This window comes from Triticum aestivum, chromosome 6D (assembly GCF_018294505.1).
Source record: "Triticum aestivum cultivar Chinese Spring chromosome 6D, IWGSC CS RefSeq v2.1, whole genome shotgun sequence".
Taxonomy (NCBI): domain Eukaryota; kingdom Viridiplantae; phylum Streptophyta; class Magnoliopsida; order Poales; family Poaceae; genus Triticum; species Triticum aestivum.
Genome location: NC_057811.1, coordinates 450,752,792 through 450,775,101, shown reverse-complemented (window position 1 = coordinate 450,775,101; position 22,310 = coordinate 450,752,792). Strand labels below are relative to the sequence as shown.

Here is a 22,310-nt window from a genome sequence, read left to right as displayed (position 1 = left end):
CTGTTTCAAAAGGAAAAAGTTCACGTATTCCAAAAGTTCACGAAAATTGAAAAAGGTTCGGCAATTTGAAAAGAAAACTCAGTCGTGTCTTCATTAATTCAAAATATCGCTCGTGTCTTTGTGGTCGAATGGCCGCGGTTGACCGGGCCGATTGACCAGTTGACTTAAAAAAACAAAAAAGAGAAAAGATCACAACAATACAAAAATTCACCGAATTTTACGAAAGTTGGCAAATTTGAAAATTCAACAATTTTTAAGAGAAGTCCATGATTTTTTTAAAAACTTAATAATTTTGAAAAAAATCATCAAATTTGAAAAAAAGTTCATCAAAATTTTAAAAATCATCAATTTTCATAAAAGTTCATCAGAATAAAAAAGGTTCATAAATTTTGGGAAAAAGTTCATCAAATCTGAAAAGGTTCAAAAAATTTGAAATAGATTTTGCCGATTTTTTTTAAAATATGTGAAAATTGAGAAAAGTTCACGCATTTGCAAAAGAAAAAGAAAACAAAAAATAAACAAAGAAAACATAAGAAAAATAAAATAAAAAACTCAACAAACCCGGTCCAGAAAATAGAAAACCCGGTTTGGGAAACTTCCTAGTGGTTGTTGCATTGCAATCTTGAAAAAGAATAAATGAAAAAAGAAGTAACTTGACAAACGTGGTGGGACGTCCTAGTGGTTGTTGTGCTGCTCTGTGATTGTTCAGATTCTAGGTTTGAATCTGTCGTCGTGCATCCCATATTCCCATTTCGTGCATCCCATATTCCCATTTGGCCAGGGCTTATCGTCCTGCCTGAACCCTCCTGGGAGATTCAATCCTGATTCGCACGCCAACGTCGCCGCCAAAAACGCCAGCAGCATAAGCCACCCACGCATCTCCTTGATCCACAGCAGGACGTCGTTGTCATCCTCATGGAGGACGAGGATGCTACTGTCCGAATGAGGGGCCCTGGTGCTGGAACTGGCCGACCCGTCCCCTGCTAGATGTCGATGCGGTGGCCTAGGTTCCATCTTAAATTACAAAAAATGATTTACGGAACAAAAAATCTACATGGACAGGGGCATATGCCCCCCTCCCTCTTTGGCGCAGTACACCACATTGTATTTATTCAATAGTTATTTATATTTTTCACGGTAGCGCTAAACTGTGCGTGAGCATAGACTTGCTAATCCTACGCGCCGGTCAAGTTGCACGCGCCGCTCGGCCTAACCATCGATTTTTCTTCAACCTACTAGTAAACGTTTTGGGAAATATGGCAATAGAATTGGAATGGTTACTAGGTGAGCAAACCAGGCCCCGCTCGGTAAAATCAAGGCAACTTTTTCTTCCACTTGCTAGTAAATTCTTTGGCAAATATAGTAAGAGAACTAAATTAGTTACCGCATGCATGCACTAGTCCACCGATCGATCAAATCAGACAATTTTTAGTTGAAAAACAATTTGGTCACATAGTAATCAACAACTAAAAAACGTTGGCATCTTGTAACGGTAATCGTGTTACGAGCAAACTGAAAACTAGCGCTTGGTTCCTGCCTTCTTATTGAACATATAAACCCCGGTAGACTACCCGCCATTCTAGCAGCATTGTTCGCGCTGGCCATTTTTGACCGCAGGATGAATTCGCTACAGTGCTTTTTTAGCTGCTGGCAGCTGGTGAACCGTCGCTTTTTTTTCACATCCAAACCAGCTTCACGTGAGGATGACAAGCGGGGTCGTGAGTCTGTGGGGCCAGCGGGCAGAGGGTGGGTTTATTTGGAGGCTGCGTGAATGATGGGCACACGATGAGCTGTTTGGGATTGGGCAAGGGTGACATGAGGGGATGGATTTTCGCTTTTGTACTCGGCCGATCTCTACCCTACTGCATCGGTGGTCCCGATTTGCTGTTTGAGCCCACCCTTCAGTGTATTAGGTAGATGGGCTGAACAAATGAGCGGCGTGGAGAGCCATGACCAATCCTTTACCGTCCTCGAGCCCCACACGGCTTTTCCCCCCTCCGCGCTGTCCGGCCTCCCCTGCTCCTCAATCCCGCTCCGAGCTCCTCCTTCCCTGCACCCGTCCTCGCGACCAACTGCCTCGCCGGCGAACAGACGAGCCGCCGACCTCGCTGACCTCTCCTCGCGCCTAGCCATCTCTCTCCATTCTCCTTACCTCCTCCTGTCGTTCCCTCTTTGCTGCTTATCTCTCTCTGTGTCTCTGTTCCCGCAGGAGCCGCCATGGACGGCCGCAGCAAGCAGCCGCCGCGTCGGGCCTCCGACCAGGCCGAGCAGCAAGGTCGCCCTGTCGCGCCCCCTTCCTTCCTGGTTCTCCTTCCTTATCCCCTACCTCACCTCTGCCTCCCTTCTCTCTGCCATGTACAAGAGAACGCCATGGACGCCGAGCTCGCCAAACCCCGCCGCCAGGGACCCCCTCCGGCGCTCCCTAGACCCGCGCCGCCAGGGACCCGCGCCGCCCCGGATCCGATTCCCCCCTCCGCGCCGTTCGGCCCTCCGCCGCCTCACCGCCTCTTGCACCGCCGCTTTCTCTCCTGTGCCTCTTCCCGATGCTCGAGGTGCAGCAGGGTGGGCGCTGCCACGTTCTCGATCCACTACTCCTATCCATATGCCACTACTCCTATCCACATGATGAAGGGATGCTAGCTGGGCCAAATACCCAGACCACTCACCTAAACCTATCATCAAAAGCCGGAAGCCCCAGCCGAGCCACATACCGGGTCTGGGGCACAAACCGGTCTGACGCACTCACATGTGTCGTCGCCGCCATCTTCCACAGGTGCGTCTTCAGAGCAGATATTGAGGCTTCTACCTTGTCAGGCCACTCTGCCATCGACGCCACCATGACGCCAGACAGCCACCTCCTCCTGCGCGAGTCCATCTACACGCATCGGGCACCGAGTCTTTGCTGCGCCACGCCGCCGAGATCCGCCGTCTTCGATGCGGAGGAGGAAACACCGCTCCACCTCTGGGCGCATCGCCGGCCACCTGTCGCGATGTCGTGCAAGTCCAGCTCTGGGAAAGCACGCAGGGAATCACGATCTTCAAGACGACGCCCTCAGGAGGGGAAGCGACGTATCACGCCATCGTCTGGTCCTGCACCGCAGGTCCTGGGCTTTCACCCGAAGAAAGTGACCCGAGAACGGAGGAGGTCGGAGAACTCCACAACGGCCCCTAGGAGGAGAGCGACACCCGCAGACACCGCGGCGTCGGCTTTCGCCCGGAGCAACCCTACCTCCGCACCCTCACGCTGCCGAACGACGAGGATGGGGGAACCCCAGCGCCTCCAGCATGCGAACCCACTGGCCCAAGCAACTCTTGCATGGCGGCGGCGCCATCACCATGCACGACCACCAACCTCACCGCCGACCGAAGCTAACGGGCCAGAACTGCCGAGCCCGCCACGGCCAGATCTGAAACCTCGGGACGCCGTCGCGTCGAGGCAGCCATGAGCAGCCGACAGCCCATCACCCGCGAGAGGACGAGGACGCCACGCCGGGCAGCCGCCACGCCGGCCGGAGACACCGAGGACGAGACTCCCACCACCACGGGCTCATGCCGGCAACCTAGGCCGCCGAGCGCGCAGAGATCCCCGCCGCCACCGTCCTCCGGCGCGGGCTTTGCCCGGCGGACTCATCCGGTGGCGGCGGGAGGGGGGACGTGCTGTAGAGGGGAGCGGCGGCGGCGTACCTAGGGTTCCCCCGAGCCGCCCTGGGGACGACGCGGGGGTCGGGGCGGCCGGTATCCTAGTTGTAGTGCTATTGTATAGAATTGTGATATGGACCAGTTCCGTGCAGTTTCCGTCATTTTTTGAAATGCTTTTGAAACTTTTTCTAAAATGTTACGTACAATTCCAAAAAAATTGTTCATGACATGATAAAAAAATTTATACAACATATAAAAATGTTCGCGTACATCACTAACAATTAACAAATGTTAGCATGTTGAAAAAAATGTTCGTGGCATTTATGAAAATTGTTCAATGTGTGAAATGTTCACCGTGTATTAAAAATAGGATCAGCATCACACTCTAGATCATACCTTTCATGAAAGAAAAGGATAGGCAGCCGTTGCTAAACCAAGATCTCCATTTCTTGACTCCCTCCGTACCCTCTATGCGCTATCTGGTTCCACAAATGCGCGCCTCTTTCTTTGCACGATCCATTGTTCTAACACTTCTCAAGTGGTTGTTTAGCACTCAACGGTGCCCTTCAATCTCATTTTTAAGTTGCTCTGATTCGGTAGCAATTGCAGAATGCTTGTTTGTATTCAATGTGCGTTTGACAAATGTTCAACATGTATCTCGAAAAAATGTTAAGCGTACATCACTTGACGAAGCTTTAAACCCTTCTCGAAAAAATGTTCAACGTGTATCTCAAAAAAAAATTGTAGCACATGTCCGTGTGCCCACGCTGCTGCTAAGTGGGGCCCACCTGCTGGCATCGTGCACACATAGCGGTAACGATGGGCCACCGACACGCGCTACTGCTATGTGACTAGTAGTAGCGCTGCTGTTTGTAGAAGGCTACTACTACGGGTAGCCCGATGGGTGAGGATGGGACCACTTAGCAGCAGCGCTGATCTGCCGACCCGCGCTACTGCTACTGTCCTATCTGTAGCGCTGGTACTGGCCACGCGCTACTACTAAGTAGCAGTAGCGCTGCCCCATAACCCCGCGCTATTGCTAAGGTTTTATTTATAAGCTTTCTCCTGATAGTGTATATTGCAAGTGAAATGGATTCAATTATTTTTTTATTGTTGCATGCTATCTTTTTTATACATTTGAAATTTGATATGCATATATTTATAGGTGCAATCAGAAAATATCTATATGTGAATTTACGCTTTCAGTTTGAATTTAAAACATATACGCGAGGTGGTACTAAAGCGTAAGAAAAAACCATTCGATTCCTCAAATCTATCCCTAATAATATAATAATAATCTTTCCCTAATAATAAAGCACGGATTGACTTTGTCGGGTTCACCGTCACAATACGCTTCCGCCCAGTCATATTACGCTTTTAGTTTATGTTTTGGAATTAACTGATGTGGTACTAACGAAACAATTCGTTTTTGCCTCCATGGTAGCACGATGGCAGACTTGGGCCTGCTTTAGTCCAGCCCATACACGTACAACTTTTTATAATCTCTATCTCTATCAGTCACACGTTTTGTTCATTGGGCTTTTTGGGCTAATGGACTCGCCTGAGTCACGTTGCTGCACGCTGCCCCCTCTTTATGTTTCTCTCACTTCTTCCTTTTTTCCTAAAGAAAAGAAATTCTAATCTCAATTCCTCTACAATAAAGCACGGATTGGGTCTCCGGGTTCACCGTCGCGGCATTTTTGCAGAATAGTCCTTGTGTTTTTTGCTATTTGACCCGCACTCCATGCAGTATGTTTGTTTAGGCAAAAAAACATTTCGATCCAGCACCCTTCGTCCGCAAGGAAAAATAAATTGAGGCGTGCGGGGATCGAACTCGCGCCCTGCGTTACTATCGACGGGACGGAACCAGCTGGGCTGGCTGCCCTTTCTTTCCGTTCGATGGGATGTGCGGCAACATGATCTGTTTCCTTTGCCACACAAGGATGGATAAGGCGAAGGGGGCGACAGATGCTGATGCGTGGGGGGAGAGAGTGGGAGGAGTGCGCGTACACGGGAGGCGGGCTCCGACGAATGGAGGCGAGCGGCGACAGGAGGCGACAGGAGGAGCTCCGCGGCGACCTGAAGGCCAAGCTCCGTGGCGACCTGAAGGCCATCAGCCATGGCCGTTGTGGTTTCGCGTGCGCCCGCGAGCGGCTGCACGCTGGGGGGAGGCGGAGCTCGACGCAGCGCGCGAACCTGCCTTGGTGCGACGACGGCGCGGCTGCTGTCCTCCCGTCCAACCCGCAGCACGTCGAGCCTCACCGGAGTTCCTCCATGACGCCGGTAGGAAGCCCCTATCCCGCAGTCTCTCTCTGCTTCCTTCCCATGTTCCCTCTCTGAATCTTCATATTTATCCAGCACGGGCATTTGTACTAGCACAAATCTTCCTTCCCATGTTCTCTCTCTGCCCAGGGCGTCGCAAGCTTCCAGCGACGGCAGAGTTGCTGCTCCCGTGTCGTGATTGGACTCCGTGTTCTTCTCCAACAGCAAATACGTGTTCTTCTCCAACACCAATCAATGGATTTCCCGAGCCGGATTTGAGTTGCCTACTATAAGAAGGAAGGGTCCTCGGACCAGAAGCTCCATCACATCAAATCAAATCCCGTCGAAATTGCAATCTTCGTCGAAGCATCCATGTCGCCGCCGAGTTCGCCGGAGGAAGAAGCGCAGAGTTCGCCGGAGGAACAAGAACGTCCGTCCAACCATCCAATGTCGCTGCCAGCGGCTACAACAGAGGTATATATCCCCTTGATATTGATTGGATGCAATTCCCTGTTTTAGATGTTGTTTCTATCGTCAAAACTGAAAAAGAGTGTCAGCTTCAGGCAGTTATTTTCAGTTGACAGTATACTGAAAAATTTGACAGTGAATATTTTGAGCCATTCAGAAACATTGCCCATGATGTTAATATGTTGACTAGAGGCATTTTTAGAGCAGCGGCAGCAAGTGTGCTCAAGTAAATTCAGTCAGTTAGTTAATCAGGCATGTTCTTCTTTCAGGCCAAGTGATGTTTTTCTTTCAGGACAAATGATTCAGTAAATTAGTGATGTTTTTCTTTCATGAAAAATAATTCAGTGATGTTGGTCTTGAGCCGTTAGCTATGTAGCAACACCGTGTTAGGTGATCTCATCTCTGCTAACATTTACACTCGTTCAACCCAGCTAGAAACACCGACAGATAAACAAGCCTAATTAGTCAGTACAATCTCAAATCAAACAAGGATCAGGGAAGATTAAAGCAAAGGCAGATGCATATTCAGAAAGTGGATGCATTCTTTTCATTAGCATTATAACTGAAAGACACCAATCTAATTAATCTTGCTGTCAAAACAGAGATAACGCTCTACTGTACAGGCATTAGAATATTGGACATCTCAAGATTTGAAAGGCCAGAACTAACTAGCTTTGTAATGAAAGAAAAAAAAGAGAAGCATCTTATCACAAGATCCTCCTGAACATAAGAGTGGTAGTAGGTTTAATACCCCTTCTGGAGAGGCATAAGAATATCTTGTAGCTTTCCTTTTGTGAATTTCAAGATTTATAGGTTCAGTTTGGTTCATCAGGGGGCTTCCGTCTGCTACTTGTGTCTGGTTCATCAGGGGAACTCCATTTTCTGCTGCTGTCTGGTTCATCATGGGTTTTGCATTGGTGGTGCAGCTCTGGTCCTTCAACAATGAAAAGAAAAATAGAATATGAGGAGAAAAATACTGACATGCTTGTTAATTCAAATAGTTGAGTAAGAAGTACACATACTGCCAGCATTTGCATCACACCGGGCAGCCTATTATCGAGAGATCTGACAGTTGTAACGATCCCCTGTCCAAAGAGGCAAAGATCAGGAAGAGACACATTAGTTGCTTTGCTTTAGTATGTGCAGTGACGACGGTTGAGCATTCCACATGATATACAAGATTGTGCATGTTCCTCAAAAGCAATATTTTAACTTCAGAGTAAAATGCTGAAAAATAAGCTGGAGCTCTTGCTTTCTAAAACACATACAAACTGCCATCTACACTAAACAATGGGGCTTCATGTATAAACTGGAGCAATAATATTAGGCTGATGGAACCGACATTAGTAGCAAAAAATAATATTGTCTCCTTTAAACAATGGTACTGCCACATGATGCATATCATGGTTCTCTGAGCTTGCATAAATCCAGTTTATGCAATAACATCCCAACTGTAAACTCACTATGATGTACTAACAGTTGGAGGTTTACATTTTATTTTTGTTGTGACTGCAGAAATTAGATGACATCGCTCAAGTGAACATTGTAGAGGATTTTGATAACCGACCTTCCAAAAAGGCAAAAATTTGCCGAATCAGGTGTTCTGGAGCCATCACCTATGTCACCAACTATGTCAACATCTTCTCCAGGTTCAGAGTGTTTTGAATCAGTTGTGCCGGAATCAGATAATCAGATGAATCATGATACATTATCATCACCTAGATCGACAATATCTCCTGTTTTTCCATTACATGATGTTAAGGAACCAGATTCACATAAAGAGATCAAAGTTTATGATTATCTCCCACAAGGTATTTGTTTAATTTATTATGTGTGCTTCATATACAATATATTCTTAAATTATTTGATTTTCTGCAGACTATACATTGACCGACCATGATCTATGTGCTCATATAGCAATAGAATCATCTTTGAGAAAAGAATTGCTGGTTCAGATAGATGGAAGTTCTGTCTTGCAACATCAGTTGATGTGCCTGCTAGATAAAAAAGAGTGGGTAAATGATGATGTAAGTACCCTTACTCAAACAGGAAAAAGTTTCTAATCAGTAATATCAGTTAGTAATGTATTTTTAAATTCTTAATTATAGGTGATCAATGCATATATATGTTGTATAAAGGACCAAATACATCTCCAGAATGATAATAAAGTATATTTTGAGAGTCCATTTGTTACCTCACTATTTAAACGAGATGGCACCCTTGGAATACAAGAAGATAGTGCCTTCATGACAGAGACTGTCCTCGAATATATGCAGCATGACATGGTAATATCCATATTCATAATTTACATGTTCTAGGTTTCATACATTTTCATTTACTATTTTCCTAATTATCTTTATTACAGATTAAACTTCCAATAAATGCCAGCAACACACATTGGTATCTAGCTGTTGTGAATACAAAAAAACGTGAAGTTCAAGTACTAGACTCATTATGCTGGAATTCTGACAGAGATGATCTCGCTAATACGGTTAGTTACATCACAATTTTTAATATACTTCGCTGATGTGTATCATTTCTTCTTACCACTATTTTATTTTTAGCTACGAGGAATACAATTTCATTTGGACCTTCTTAAAAGTCAAAATTTGGTAAGCGACGATTGGAAAGACATTGATCTTACTGAATGGAAGATCACAGAACAATTACAAAAGCCAATTCAAAAAGATAGTTCTTCATGTGGTTTATTTATGGTTAAATTTATGGAATATTGCACCGGATGTGCACTATCCTACCCAATTACACAGGTATATATCCTTTTTTGTTTTTTAATAATAAAAGGTATTTGGTTTTCTTTTAAATTTACTAATAATTGTTCGTGTTGCACAGGAAATGATTACTTCTTTCAGGTTTAAGTTAGCTAGCATACTATTATGTTGGAAAACAAACACTGCAGCAATGACTACAATCGTTGAAGAAAGTGACGATGACACCAAGGGAGATCCTGATGATGGTTTAGATGATTTTAAAAAAACAAAACAAAAATTACCATTATCTGTTGAAAATAAATACAGATCACTAATATCAGTTCTTTCTAATATGACCTTACATGAGTTAACAGCTGGACTCTGTAGCTTCATTAAATCAATCAATTACACCGAGATTTTAGAGTAAGTCATTTTAAATTAGTATTGCAATTGTAAAGTATGTTACTTGTTTTCTTAATGGTTTATTTTCTTACTTCGTATCATGATCAGGAAAGTATGGATCCATAGTTCAAAACCATATCCAATTAGCTTGTCTCTAAAAAAACTACAAGGAATGCTAAAGGATGATTTACCCATGGACCGAGATTGCTTTAATTTGATCGTACGGAAGATTATGTTGGATGACATCCAAACGACACAAAAAAAGCAATTGATAGCAAAGCATTATCTGGACATGAAATTTTGGGTATGTTTTTATATTCATTATATACTTTTTTATATAATGATTTTTTATCATTTTTTAACCAATTATTTTATATATTAGATGACTACTGATTATGGAAGGCACCCAGATTACCGTAAAAAGTTAGATGTGGAGCAACTAGCAAATTCTGTTCGTAGTTGGTCTGGTATCAATGTTTCAACATTTAAATCGGTAAGAGCACTTTTATATACTTTATAGCAAAAATATATATATTGCATCTAATATGTAGCCTATTTCAGATCCATATTCCAGTACAAACCATGGATGAATTCATTCTATTCACATTGGACCAAGATACCAGAACAGTGTACATTTTGGACCCTACTCCTATTAATCCAATGTACCGATACAACCCACTCGCAAAATATATGAAAAAAATTATATGGATTTCCGAACACTTACAAAAAGCAATGTCAAAAGCATGCCCTGGGTCTAGATGGAACGAGGATATTCGCCTATGGCAACATAAAATCCTAGATGATATTCCAGTTTACAACAGGTATTTTTCATAAGATGAATACTAGATACTGATTATTTGTAAATTTGAGTATGTAGAAAATATTAATAAAGTGTATTTATATTCCTATATAAGGGAATTGTCTGGTTATCTTGTTCCCCTATTCATGTCCACATGGGAAGACGAAAGACCACATTTGCCATTTTTAAAGGTAAATATTGCAACCGTATAGATATGTGCTTCTATGATTATTATACATCTGATGCTGATGTCATTCTTTTACAAAAAAAATGAATAAATAGGATGGATATGAACTCAGAAAACTAATTTTGGGCCAAGTGCTAACATTCAAGGACAATGAATGTGAAGATAACATGCCTGCTGGTGTACTGGAATTCATCAATTGTATTAGGAAAATCCAAAGTAAAACTGGTATGTCAAATAGTATCAATTCATCTCGAAATGTCAAATGACTCAAATATCTAATTCCAATATGCTAACCTTGTTTTCCTACCAATATGCTTCTGTAGGGAGCTCAATCAGTGGAAGGTGATTTGCCAGAGAGATTTCTTGCAGCCAACGGTTAATAGGGAATGAGCAGGGAGACAATGAGCATGTAGAGCTGGATTTTTTTACCTTTGAGAAATTAATACTGGATTTTGGTTTGTACTTAAAATATCACTTATATATATGTAGTAAACTTTTGGAGCTTGCCATGATATACATTTTTTAGGACTGCCAATTATAAGAGATGATGGATTGCTTTCAAATTCGATGTTTGTGGGTTCAGACATGACAATACTGTGAAAATGACAAATAGTACATAATCGTGTACTGTGTCGACCAATAATTATTTTATAGTTTGTTGCTATTGATTTTATTTGGCTTCAAGTGTTGCACAATGGCACGTGGAGTTATATTGACTATTATTGAGTTTAGGGTCGTTCAATCTAGCTTCAACTACATAAAACGATAACCACATAATTTTGAGTTGAGATTGATCCCAAAAAATCTTAGATCAAGATGTTCTAAAAATCATGAGAGCCAAAGAGCCTGATCCACCACTCTTCGGTTGCCCAAATAGGAAGGCCATGGAAACCCTCTCCATGCTCACCTCTTGGACAATCACATCTTCCAACTCAAGGGTTGTCAAAAAAATGTGGATGAAGCCGTATAAGCTCACGTTCGCGTTTAAGGCAAGCGAGTCACGTCAAAGGGTCGTCAAGCAGACGTGTTTTACGATTTCATGTTGACTTACAGATGTGTTTGACATTTTACTGTTGCTACTGTCACAGTATCAAGCAAAGCATTGGAGGTATAGTTGTTTGACTTCAGCCTTGTTAGCTTTGCTTCAATGTATACCAAAGTTTTCGCACAAATCACAATTACAGTTGAATCCAAAACCTAAATAAGCAAAGTGTCAACAATTAGAGTACCATAACTACTAAGTACCATAACAATGATGAGAAAATATGACAAAAATTTCTGAAAAGATCCTGATGAACAAACCTCCCATTTCGTCAGTGTATCGAGGGGATAAATCCTTAGGGTCCTGTTTGTACTGCCCTACTGGGATCAACCATAGGGATTCCATCCAGACCAATCTGCAGTATGAAAAGTAAAATTATCAAATTGGTATAGAAAAGACTTGCTCTTTACATTCTAGAAACCACTAATTTTACATCCACATAAACAATTAATCCTCGACATTTTGAAACCAACGCCGGAATTGAGACTAAACAATCGATGACATTACTTACTAAAGGAAACAACATCGTTTTGCAGAGCTTGGCATTCTCTGATGGAATAAACTAATGCAGTGGCATGCTTTGGTGAGTTGGACGATATCTTGTTACACGGCATTTGGCGATGGCTGAATAAGTGTGTTCCGTGTGGTGGGGTTGATATTTTGAGTGTTTGCATGTATTGGCGTGGCTTATGTCATACTGGTTTATTTAGTTTAACGGTGGTCGTGTGTTTTGGTGATGACCCTTTTGTTGTAGATGGCGATGGCTGGTCTGCAGTCTCTTGTTGTTGGGGACAGGAACTTGACCATCCGTGTGTATGTTTCGCGTTTGTGGCATCACCGTGGAGACGCTGATGACGGTCCTATCAAACACACTGACATGGTCCTTTTGGATGCCCAGGTATATGATTTCTCCAGCCTTGGCGCCTGCATTGGTTGTAATTTTCTTCAGCCTTCTATGCTTGGTAATTATTGCATGTTGTTTCTTGGCAGGGCAACCACATCTATGCTGAGATTGGTGAGAAGCTTGTGCCTAAGTTTATGGGCAAACTAAAGGCAGGATGTGCATATGAAATTTCACAGTTCTTGGTGTTTCTGAACAAATGTTATTTCAAGCCTGTCTATGCGATACACATGATCAGGTTCAATAGGTTCAGTACGGCCGATCCTAATACTGATCCAGAAGCTCAGTTTCCCTTCTGCACCTACTCATTCACTAAACTGTCACACCTCCCTGCACCTCTCGAGACACCTGAATTCTTCACAGGTGTGTTTCCTACACGATCATTGTCTTCGTTTGTGACCACGATGGCGAAGAGAGTGGTAACACCGATGGGCCGCTTGGAACATGCGAGGATTTATTTTTTCCCGTTGCAACGCACGGGCATATGTGCTAGTCTCTCCCTAATTTTTTTCTCTCCCTCTATCCCTAATAATAATAAAGCACGGATTGACTTTGTCGGGTTCACCGTCACAATACGCTTCTTCCCGTGAATTTACGCTTTCATGTTGAATTTAAAACATATATGCGAGGTGGTACTAAAATATGATTCTGATTGTGCGCGCACACTAAAAGTATCGCTAAAATTCCTTAGAACGATCTTTGTGACTCGCCCGGGCCTTAGCCCATTGATGGACCTCGCTGTGGCATACGGCCCGGCTGAAACGGCAGCCCACAACCAATGCAGACAGGCAGGGACGCAAAAAAAATGTGCTTTCTTCAGGGATCGAACTCCCGAAGTGAGGTCAACAGCCGAAGGGAGCACACAACTGAGCTAGCATCCTCACTTATGTATTTACATGAGATTATTTGTTCAAAGATAGTACCACCTCGGTACTTCATATCCAGACCCACCAATTTAAATATGGTTATGACTTGAAATATGCAAGCCACCTGAAAGATCAATAGGCAGAGGGAATAAAAGGATGTTGCCATGAAGGAATTAATTGTAAATCCCCAGGATTGTGAGGCTGCCATGAAGGAATAAATCCCCGGGCCATGCATGCACACTCACGTGAAGGAGGGATTGTGGGCGCTGCATGCACACATCGTGATTAAATGAGCATCATCGACCGGCCCATCATGGCTGCCCACGCATGATGCAAGGGCGTACATGTTTAAAAAAAATACTAGAGAACGTTGTGGGAATTAATTAAAGGGAGTAACGTTTCTTCCTTATGATTTTTGTGTTTTTGTATTCCGTAGGGCTAGACCTTCAAATATGCTTATTATTAGGGAAAGATTGTATGTTAAATGAATTATACAAGCGCAATTTGCATCTAGCATTGGTTTGGATATGTGGTCCATGTGCTTCTGCTGATGCACGCATGGCGCAGCCTCCACCTGTCCTCTATTACTCTCCTCATCACAGCGAACACCATCATTGTCCATGAAATTATAAGTTAGTATAGCGAGGTGCTCGCGGGAACGACATGCTACAGTGCGATGACCAAACTCATCACCATGGAATTGACCAGATTCATCTTGAATTGGTTGACAATGTGACAAAGGGAGGGGCTGGCAAAAACAGTGTGTTAAAGTGTGGTGACCAAGCTCACCTTGAGATTGATCATGGTCGTCGTTAATTGGTGGATGACTAACAACCATCGGCGATGGTGTTAAAGGAAGTGACAATATGGACGGGCTACTATGCGCATATAAGGATTTGTTTTCTCTGTTGCAACGCACGGGCTCGACCACTCTAGGAAGTCATCGTGCACTCAAGCCTAGGAACTTCCGGTAGACGGCAACTCGATACGGCTAGCTTTGTTAGCTAGCTACATAGTCAAATTGTACAATGTACAACGTCCAACTGTTGTTATATTTCTTATCTCCTCCCAATTGCACAATCAATTTTTGTAAGGAAGTTACACCCGCAAAAAAAAATTGTAAGGAATTTCACCACAACAGTATTATTGTACATAGTATGCTGAAATCAGCAAAATGTGTGTTAAAGTGTGGTGACCAAGCTCACCTTGAGATTGATCATGGTCGTCGTTAATTGGTGGATGACTAACAACCATCGGCGATGGTGTTAAAGGAAGTGACAATATGGACGGGCTACTATGCGCATATAAGGATTTGTTTTCTCTGTTGCAACGCACGGGCTCGACCACTCTAGGAAGTCATCGTGCACTCAAGCCTAGGAACTTCCGGTAGACGGCAACTCGATACGGCTAGCTTTGTTAGCTAGCTACATAGTCAAATTGTACAATGTACAACGTCCAACTGTTGTTATATTTCTTATCTCCTCCCAATTGCACAATCAATTTTTGTAAGGAAGTTACACCCGCAAAAAAAAATTGTAAGGAATTTCACCACAACAGTATTATTGTACATAGTATGCTGAAATCAGCAAAATGTGGTCATAGGTTCATAGCCATTGAAGATTTTGTTTTTTTTTTCTCCCGTTGCAACGCACGGGTCCTTTTGCTATAATAATCTCTCCCTAATAATAAAGCACGGATTGACTCCGTGGGTTCACCGTCACAATACGCTTCTTCCCGTAAATTTACGCTTTCAGTTTTTTTTCAACACGTCCATATTTTTTTCCAAAATCCAAGGTGGTACTAATTCACCGTCACTTTCCTTCTTCCGCACAACCAACGCCATAAAAACTGCCGAGGCCGTCCAATCTGTTCGACCGTGTATGTAGAGATTGTGACCGTATCAAACAAGAGACCGATCCAAGTATCATGAGTCCCGACCAGATCCGAGTCGGCTCTTCTACCCTTCCCCTTGCCTTTGAATATTGTAGGAATCGATTGCCTTGCATCAAATCGATCCAAACTTCCAATCAAAATCGAGTGTTCCAAGCTATCAGGTATGGAAGAGAATCATGGTCGCGAACACCATGGACGGAAGCAAAGTCAATGGATCACGCTGGTCAGCTCCTACGGCGAGTGCTTCGAGATCACGCAATAGGCGGCAGCGCTGTCACATCCACCACATGATCGAGGACAAGTGCGTCGAGAACGGCGTCCCGCTCCGCCGCCGCAACATGTACCAAGGTCATCGAGTGCTGCAACATGCACGCCGCCGCCGGAGGTACCAGCTCCACGTCCGGCCAGCAGGACCTCAAGAGCTAACAAGCTGTCCCACAATCCTTACGTATACTACATCAGTCCCTCAAGCAGCAAGACCTCGCAACGGCTCGACGAGTTAACTGATTTCCGCCGCCATGGCACTTCCATGAGCCATCGCCCACAAGTGGATGCTACTTGCCACCCCGTACCTAAACTTCGGCACTCAGCGATCCCGCGAGCCCGCGACTGATGGCGTCACTGACCGGCGGTGCCGCCTGCTGCTCGTCCGTAGCTAATTTGCAGATTGGATGCACTTTCGATTGGATGCACATAAGATAATTTGTCCCTAGGAAATAAGGAACAAATTATTTGTCAGCGTATCATCACAGCTAATCTGTCATGTTCCGGTAATGCCTAATGCATTGGCTTTCTAGCAGTACATTGATCCCTGCTCAAGGTAGCTCTGTATCTCTGATTATTTTTTTCCCTATGATGGAATTAATCAACATATGTCTGATGCCCATGTAATGTAATGGAAATTTCTCACTATTGTGTACATAGACATGTATCATAATTTACTGCCAATTGTACGTAGCCCACTTCTGTTATGTTTCTCTCCCTGAATATGTTCTCTAGATAATTATCAGAGTAGGCATTCTAACTAATTATACATTATCTTTTGCATTGCGTGTTGATACAAACGTGATTTCACTTCCGATTGGATGCACCTAAAAGCTAAGATATTTGTTGGTTGCAACTCTGCTGCCTTGAATTAACTGCTTCTTTTTATACAGATTTTTTCTCTCTGTATTCCTGACCAGCTATCTATGCAAATTTATATAGAGAAGAAAATTGTTTACCTCTTTTTTATAATTTATAACTCTTAACTTCTAAGCAGGAGATGCCTATGGCAATTTTGGGATTCAGCTCAAGGTCAGCATTTCTTGGTACATGTCACTACTGCGTGCTAAGGATTGGTCAAATTTTGACAACTTGATCCACTAAATTTAGTGGGAAAGTTGGCTGAGAATAAATTTGAAAGGAGAAATCATCCAATAAAGTTCTAGACTTCTTTCATCAGGACAAAAGTAAAAACATTCTGCTATATTCTAATTGTATGATCTGCATACAACCTTGGTATCCAGGTAGTGTGAGCCGAGATATAACGCTGTCAATTTGGGAAAAGAAGCACAGTCTTAAGAAGCATGCTCTCTTAATTAGAATTGTTTTTACTAGAAAACTGATCCTAGGATGTTAAAGACTTGTGTCATATCATTCTTCTGAACCATGTGTTGCTCATGGTCTTTATCTGATGCAATGTACTTATATTGTGTGCCGCTACTTAGCTTGGTTTCCCCAAGTGAAAGCAAGTCTTCATGCAGTTGCAGTCCTTTTGACATGAAAGAGTAGTGTTACAAATCCTTCACACTTTGAATACTCCTACTGCCACACATGTTTATCAGCTGCATGTTTCTATTTGTAAAATTCCATGTTGAAAAGGAGTTCTATTGCAGGTATGCCTTGCTTATTTTGTGGGATTTTAATTTATATAAGGACAACCCAAAAAAAGATATAAAGGAGAAGAGAGAAGACAGTATGACACACATCTTCAGGAGGCAGAGCAGGCTCAGCCAATATTAGTGTGTCTTTTGAAAGTTTTGGACACGGTGAAAAACCTGACAAAGGACACACATGAGGTCTATTCAAACATTAATAATTTGAACTTAGTGATCGTATTTCTGGATAGGCATTGCAATTGCACTCAATGTCATACAACCAGAGCCCCTGCCACGCCAACGGGAATTTACTATATGCATCACCGTGACATCGATTTTTTTTCTCTCCCGTTGCAACGCACGGGCATGTTTCCTAGTAATAATATATATATATTTTTTATATATAATAATAATAATAATATATATAATATAATAATAATAATATAATAATAATAATAATAATTATTATTATTAATAATAATAATAATATAATAATAATAATATAATAATAAAGCACGGATTGACTTTGTCGGGTTCACCGTCACAATGCGCTTTCTTCTCATGTCATAATACGCTTTTACGATTTGTATGGACAAAATCGTAATATAAACGAGGTGGTACTAATAGCATGTTCGTCCGTCCGTTCGACCTGATTCGATCTAACACTCCTGTAATTTTAGGTAATTAACCCGCAAAGTTTGTGTTTCGTTCCAGATTGGGCCTTTTTTAATGGGCCTGCAGAAAAACAATACGTGTAGGACACAGGAGCACGGGCTCCTCAATGCATACGGTAGCGCCGCCGCCGCCGCGCGCCCGTTCCTCTCTGGCGGCGCGGCCGCCCTGCTCTCGTTCCCCTCCCTATCCATCTCAATCTTCTCCCGCACCACCACGATCTTCAACCTCCTGCTGCCGTATGTCTCCGATTTGGATCGGAGTCCGTGTTCCCCCAGGATAAGTGCTGCAACACGAATCCATGGCGTGCCCGACCCAGATTTCAGAGGGACTTGGCTGCCATTAGAAGGAGCCCTCGACCGGAATCTCCATTAAATCGCTTCATATCGCAACTTTTGAAGAGTCGTCCAGGATCGTCTCAGCCGAGTTCGCCGGAAGAAAATCCGCCGCCCAAGCGTACTACATCTGAGCCGGAAGAACATCCCCTGCCGAACATGCTACCCCAGAGGTATGTACTAGCTTTTGCCAAATTATTCTGTAAAATTTTCATCTACAGTCATAAAAAGTAATGTTCTTCTTGGTCTGGTCAGAAAGTACTGCACCTTTTTTCTGCAATCTTTGTATTTGTTCTGCTTGAAAAAATCTAGGACTGATCTCTCTGCCATTGTTCAGATCACATCTTCCTTTGCTAGAACACGTGAGCTGATTCCGACTTTGGCCTCAAGTTGCTCCCGTCAATGACAAGTGGTTAGTTTTATGGGGTTCACAATTGACTTTTTCAACTATAACACAATAGTCAGTGCATGAGACAGAGATAACTCATGTTGGATCAGACACATCCATATCAGATAGCTATATTCAGCGCAAGTTATTGATATATTTCTTCAACTACCTCTCATTTACTGCATGTTGATTTTCTCATGAACTGCTTGCTGCAAATATAGGGAGGAGTGGGAGTGCTGTGTTCATGAAATTGAGTATCTCAGAAGAATTTGGTTTGGCACTTATTTTCCTCAACCTGTTATTCTTCAAATGTGCTTCCCATGGATTTGATAAATTTGGTGAGATAATGTTATGTGTCAGGTATGGCCATAAGATACTCATGAAACTTATTTTATTTTGCCTCACACAAGATGTATGTTGTTTAGACTCATGTACTGCCAGTACTGGTAGATCGATGATCTAAGGATCATATGAATGATTAATGGAGGATAATTCATATTCAGTTCTCCTCTCAATTTTTGTGGTGCCAAGCTTGATCTTTATCCATCTAACTGACTGAAAGTGCCTTCTAATCACTATTGAACGCATATGTTAGTTAGTTTGACTGTATACACCACACAAAAAGTAAAAAATGAATTCTAGAAAAAATTAGACACAAATACTATAGAACCAGTGGACCCTCGAGAAACAAAAGGCACACCTAAAGGATTTTTTTTCTTAACAAAATGTATTAATTTGACTATTTGAGTATAAAAAATGTGCAATCGCAATCTTGCTTTTTCAAGGAAAACAGGGGACTGCTACATACTCGATATGGATCGAGGCTAATTATTGATCTTCCAAGTTAAAAAATCTGAAAATAACTTTCATTTAGTAATGGATACATAGTCAAGAAAGGATGCCTTTCCCGAAAGATACAAAACAAAATCGTGTTCGTGTATGTCCGGCTGACAGATGAATCGATCTCCTTTCAAGTATCAACCCAGCAACCTTCGTGTACGTACATGTGTGCATCAAGGTGGCCTGCGTACCACACATCCCTTCACTAATTCCATCAGTATCATTCTTAACAAGGTAAGTATGATTCCCTAATCCCTGATTTTATTAATTGATCTTTGATGCTTCATCCCTAATGTCGTTATACCTTATTGATTCTATAAAAGATCTCAAACAGGAACATACCATTTTTGAGGCTACGATTCCTATACCTTGCCTTGTCAATTTGATAAAATTACATGTGTAATGGAGGTTGTAACTTATTACGGTTTACATTGTCAGAATGATATCTGTGTCATCTTATATTTGGTGTGCCGGATTTTCTGATGTAGATGCTATATAAGAGGAAGCTATTCGACAATCCTGCTCAAGTTGGTACGGATCAGATCGATTTTATTCAGTAAATATTTATGCTTGATAGATACAAGCCTCCCTCTTCTGTCCTTCTTTTCTCCATCCTCTACAGATCGCCAGCACATGTGAATCGTTCTCGTCAAGAGCATGCTTGTGACATCATTACTATATGTGATGCAGGGCAAAAGGATGCTGTCAGAATGTAAAAGCACATTTAACCATTTCCTGTTTTTTTCCTTGCCTGTTTTCGCCGTCGTATACACTGCATCTCCCACTGTAACGGACAGCCAAATTTGTATTCTTGAAAGTTTTAATCATTTCTATTGCAACTAAGTGTTCAAGTGCAATCTCTAGCCAAGTTCTCTTTGTTGTTGTGTTGAATTTTGAGGAAAGGCGGCCAAGCAGCTCGTGGCATCTGTGTCACGCCTGCTCTGCCGCTGCCTGGACCCGCCGACGACGTCGCCGGTTGAGCCGCAAGGGTGCAAGATCATCGTGGGGCCCATTGCATGGGCTCCGAGTATGCTTGATTGCCATGTCGGAGGCGAAGGTGCTAGAGCTTGGTGGCGTGTTTGCATTTCTGGATGCATGAATAATTGTCAAGGAGGCTGAAGCCAGCGCTATTACAGTTGGACTGAAGGAATTGTATAACGTATTTTGAGGCTCCTTGGTGGTGGAGATCGACTACGCAGTGGGGAGATGAGCTAGGGGCTGATTCTGTAAGCAGATCATTGTCCTACCCAATTACTGTTGATATTAAATCTGCGCTGAGTAATTTTTAGGCATTATCACATCAGAACTGTCAAGAGGGACAAACAATGGGCTGGCTCATGAACTAGCCAATGATGCTAAAGCTCATGGAGACCTTGTGGTTGCGTATGGTGTCCCGGACCAACTCCATGATCAGCTCTGGAAGGAAAACAATGCAGCCTTGACGTCGGCCTAAGTCTTGATGTAATCCTCAAAAAAGATACTGCTTGCAGACATGTTATACATAAACATGCATGTTGTAGGTCTGTTAATTTTAATTTTGAATACTGAGATCTATTCAGATGCTTTCCTTACTCTTATGGCTAAAAAAATCCAGCAGACAGTGACTGAAATTTGTTAGTTTCACTCAACGTGCTGCTGCTTGATCCTGGTGTTGAGTAGGTAATTTTAATTTTGAATACTGAGATCTATTCAGATGCTTTCCTTACTCTTATGGCTAAAAAAATCCAGCAGACAGTGACTGAAATTTGTTAGTTTCACTCAACGTGCTGTTGCTTGATCCTGGTGTTGAGTAGGTATATGCATTGAATTTTCCATTGTGCCAAAACTAACAAATTAGAATCTTCCAATTTGGTGCTACCATATCTCAAAGTAAGAACACTATGATGCAAAGGAATCTTATTATGTAGCCATATGTAATCTCAGTTTGTTGCTATGTATAAACTATGATAGGAGTAGGCCCATATAGATGTGTATCCATTTTTGCCTTCTACTGATCTATGACAATGGGGATGTGCTGGACTAAGTGGCCGTTGCTATTGAAGCAAAGGAGTGGAACTCACAATTTTTCAATCAGTGGAGGTTATCTTTCATATGGATTTTATTATTAGATACTTGCAGATGTGTGTCACTTCCTTGGATCATGTTTGATTCTTAAAATTTTAGATGTTTCATGTAACCATCAATTATGCTACGGGCAGTCCCTGTACATTATTTTTTAGCTGCTCTAAAAAATTATCTCGGTTTATAAGCATCATACATTTTAATGTATAAGTAAGATTATGAGTTGATCCAGTGCCGAAAACAATTCAGTTGAACATGTTTGTTCTAGCAGTTTTAGGCACCAATTCATCTGCCGATCGATTGGAGAAGCGTGGTTGGGTCAATTGTGGTCTTTGTCCACTATGCAAGAGAGAGCAAGAAACGGGGCCACACCTCTTCTTCAAGTGTCGTGTCACACTTAGGCTTTGGAGATCTATCATCGAGAAGCTTGGGCTACCTCACGTCAACATTACCGAATGGCATCTTGATGACTCCGTCAAGAAGTGGTGGGTCAAGCGAACCGATGACCGAAACCCGAATTGGCATGCCATGACCTCTCTCATCATGCTCACCTCTTGGACCATTTGGAACGAGCGAAATGCTAGGGTATTTCGGCAAAAATTTGCGCCACCACCTATTCTCCTCCAAACCATCATTGGAGAGGCAAAGTTATGGATTACTGCCGGCGCAAAGAAACTAGGGACTATCATTTTGTGTGAGTAATTGTCATGTCGCTTGTATGGGGTGTCCTGTAAAACTCTAACTCTATTCTCTCCTTATTTAATAGATGAAGGAAATCTTATGCCTCCGTTTCGAAAAAAAAAGTTTGATTCCATGTGAAGTCTATGATTGATTTTTTCTGGGATTCTTCGGGTTTGATTGGTGAAGTTACATTCAGCAAAGAAGATATGTTTATTTGTAGGGAATTTTTGTAGGTACAATCCATCCAACCATATATAAGTCTGATATTCTCATTCTTTAACAATGTGTACATGGCCTCTACTCTGTC

General features: G+C 42.6%; 1 protein-coding gene and 1 long non-coding RNA gene across 4 annotated transcripts; both read left to right on the top strand.

The window, feature by feature from the left end:
• Positions 1 to 9,967: 9,967 nt before the first annotated feature.
• LOC123141938 (uncharacterized) lies at positions 9,968 to 11,066 on the top strand. The gene is made up of 4 exons (XM_044560993.1): positions 9,968 to 10,300; positions 10,394 to 10,469; positions 10,561 to 10,690; positions 10,789 to 11,066. The coding sequence occupies exons 1-4, from the start codon at positions 10,062 to 10,064 to the stop codon at positions 10,809 to 10,811; spliced, it is 468 nt and encodes a 155-aa protein (XP_044416928.1). The 5' UTR covers positions 9,968 to 10,061; the 3' UTR covers positions 10,812 to 11,066.
• Positions 11,067 to 17,551: 6,485 nt separating this feature from the next.
• LOC123141937 (uncharacterized) lies at positions 17,552 to 20,721 on the top strand. 3 transcript variants are annotated; one of them, XR_006470474.1, is made up of 4 exons: positions 17,552 to 18,206; positions 18,371 to 18,445; positions 18,643 to 19,792; positions 19,952 to 20,721. It is a non-coding gene; the product is annotated as an uncharacterized lncRNA (long non-coding RNA). The 3 variants fall into 3 exon arrangements; XR_006470473.1 differs by having other exon boundaries at positions 17,554 to 18,206; positions 18,643 to 20,487; positions 20,566 to 20,721; XR_006470471.1 differs by having other exon boundaries at positions 17,562 to 18,206; positions 18,643 to 20,721.
• The last annotated feature ends 1,589 nt before the right edge of the window (positions 20,722 to 22,310 follow it).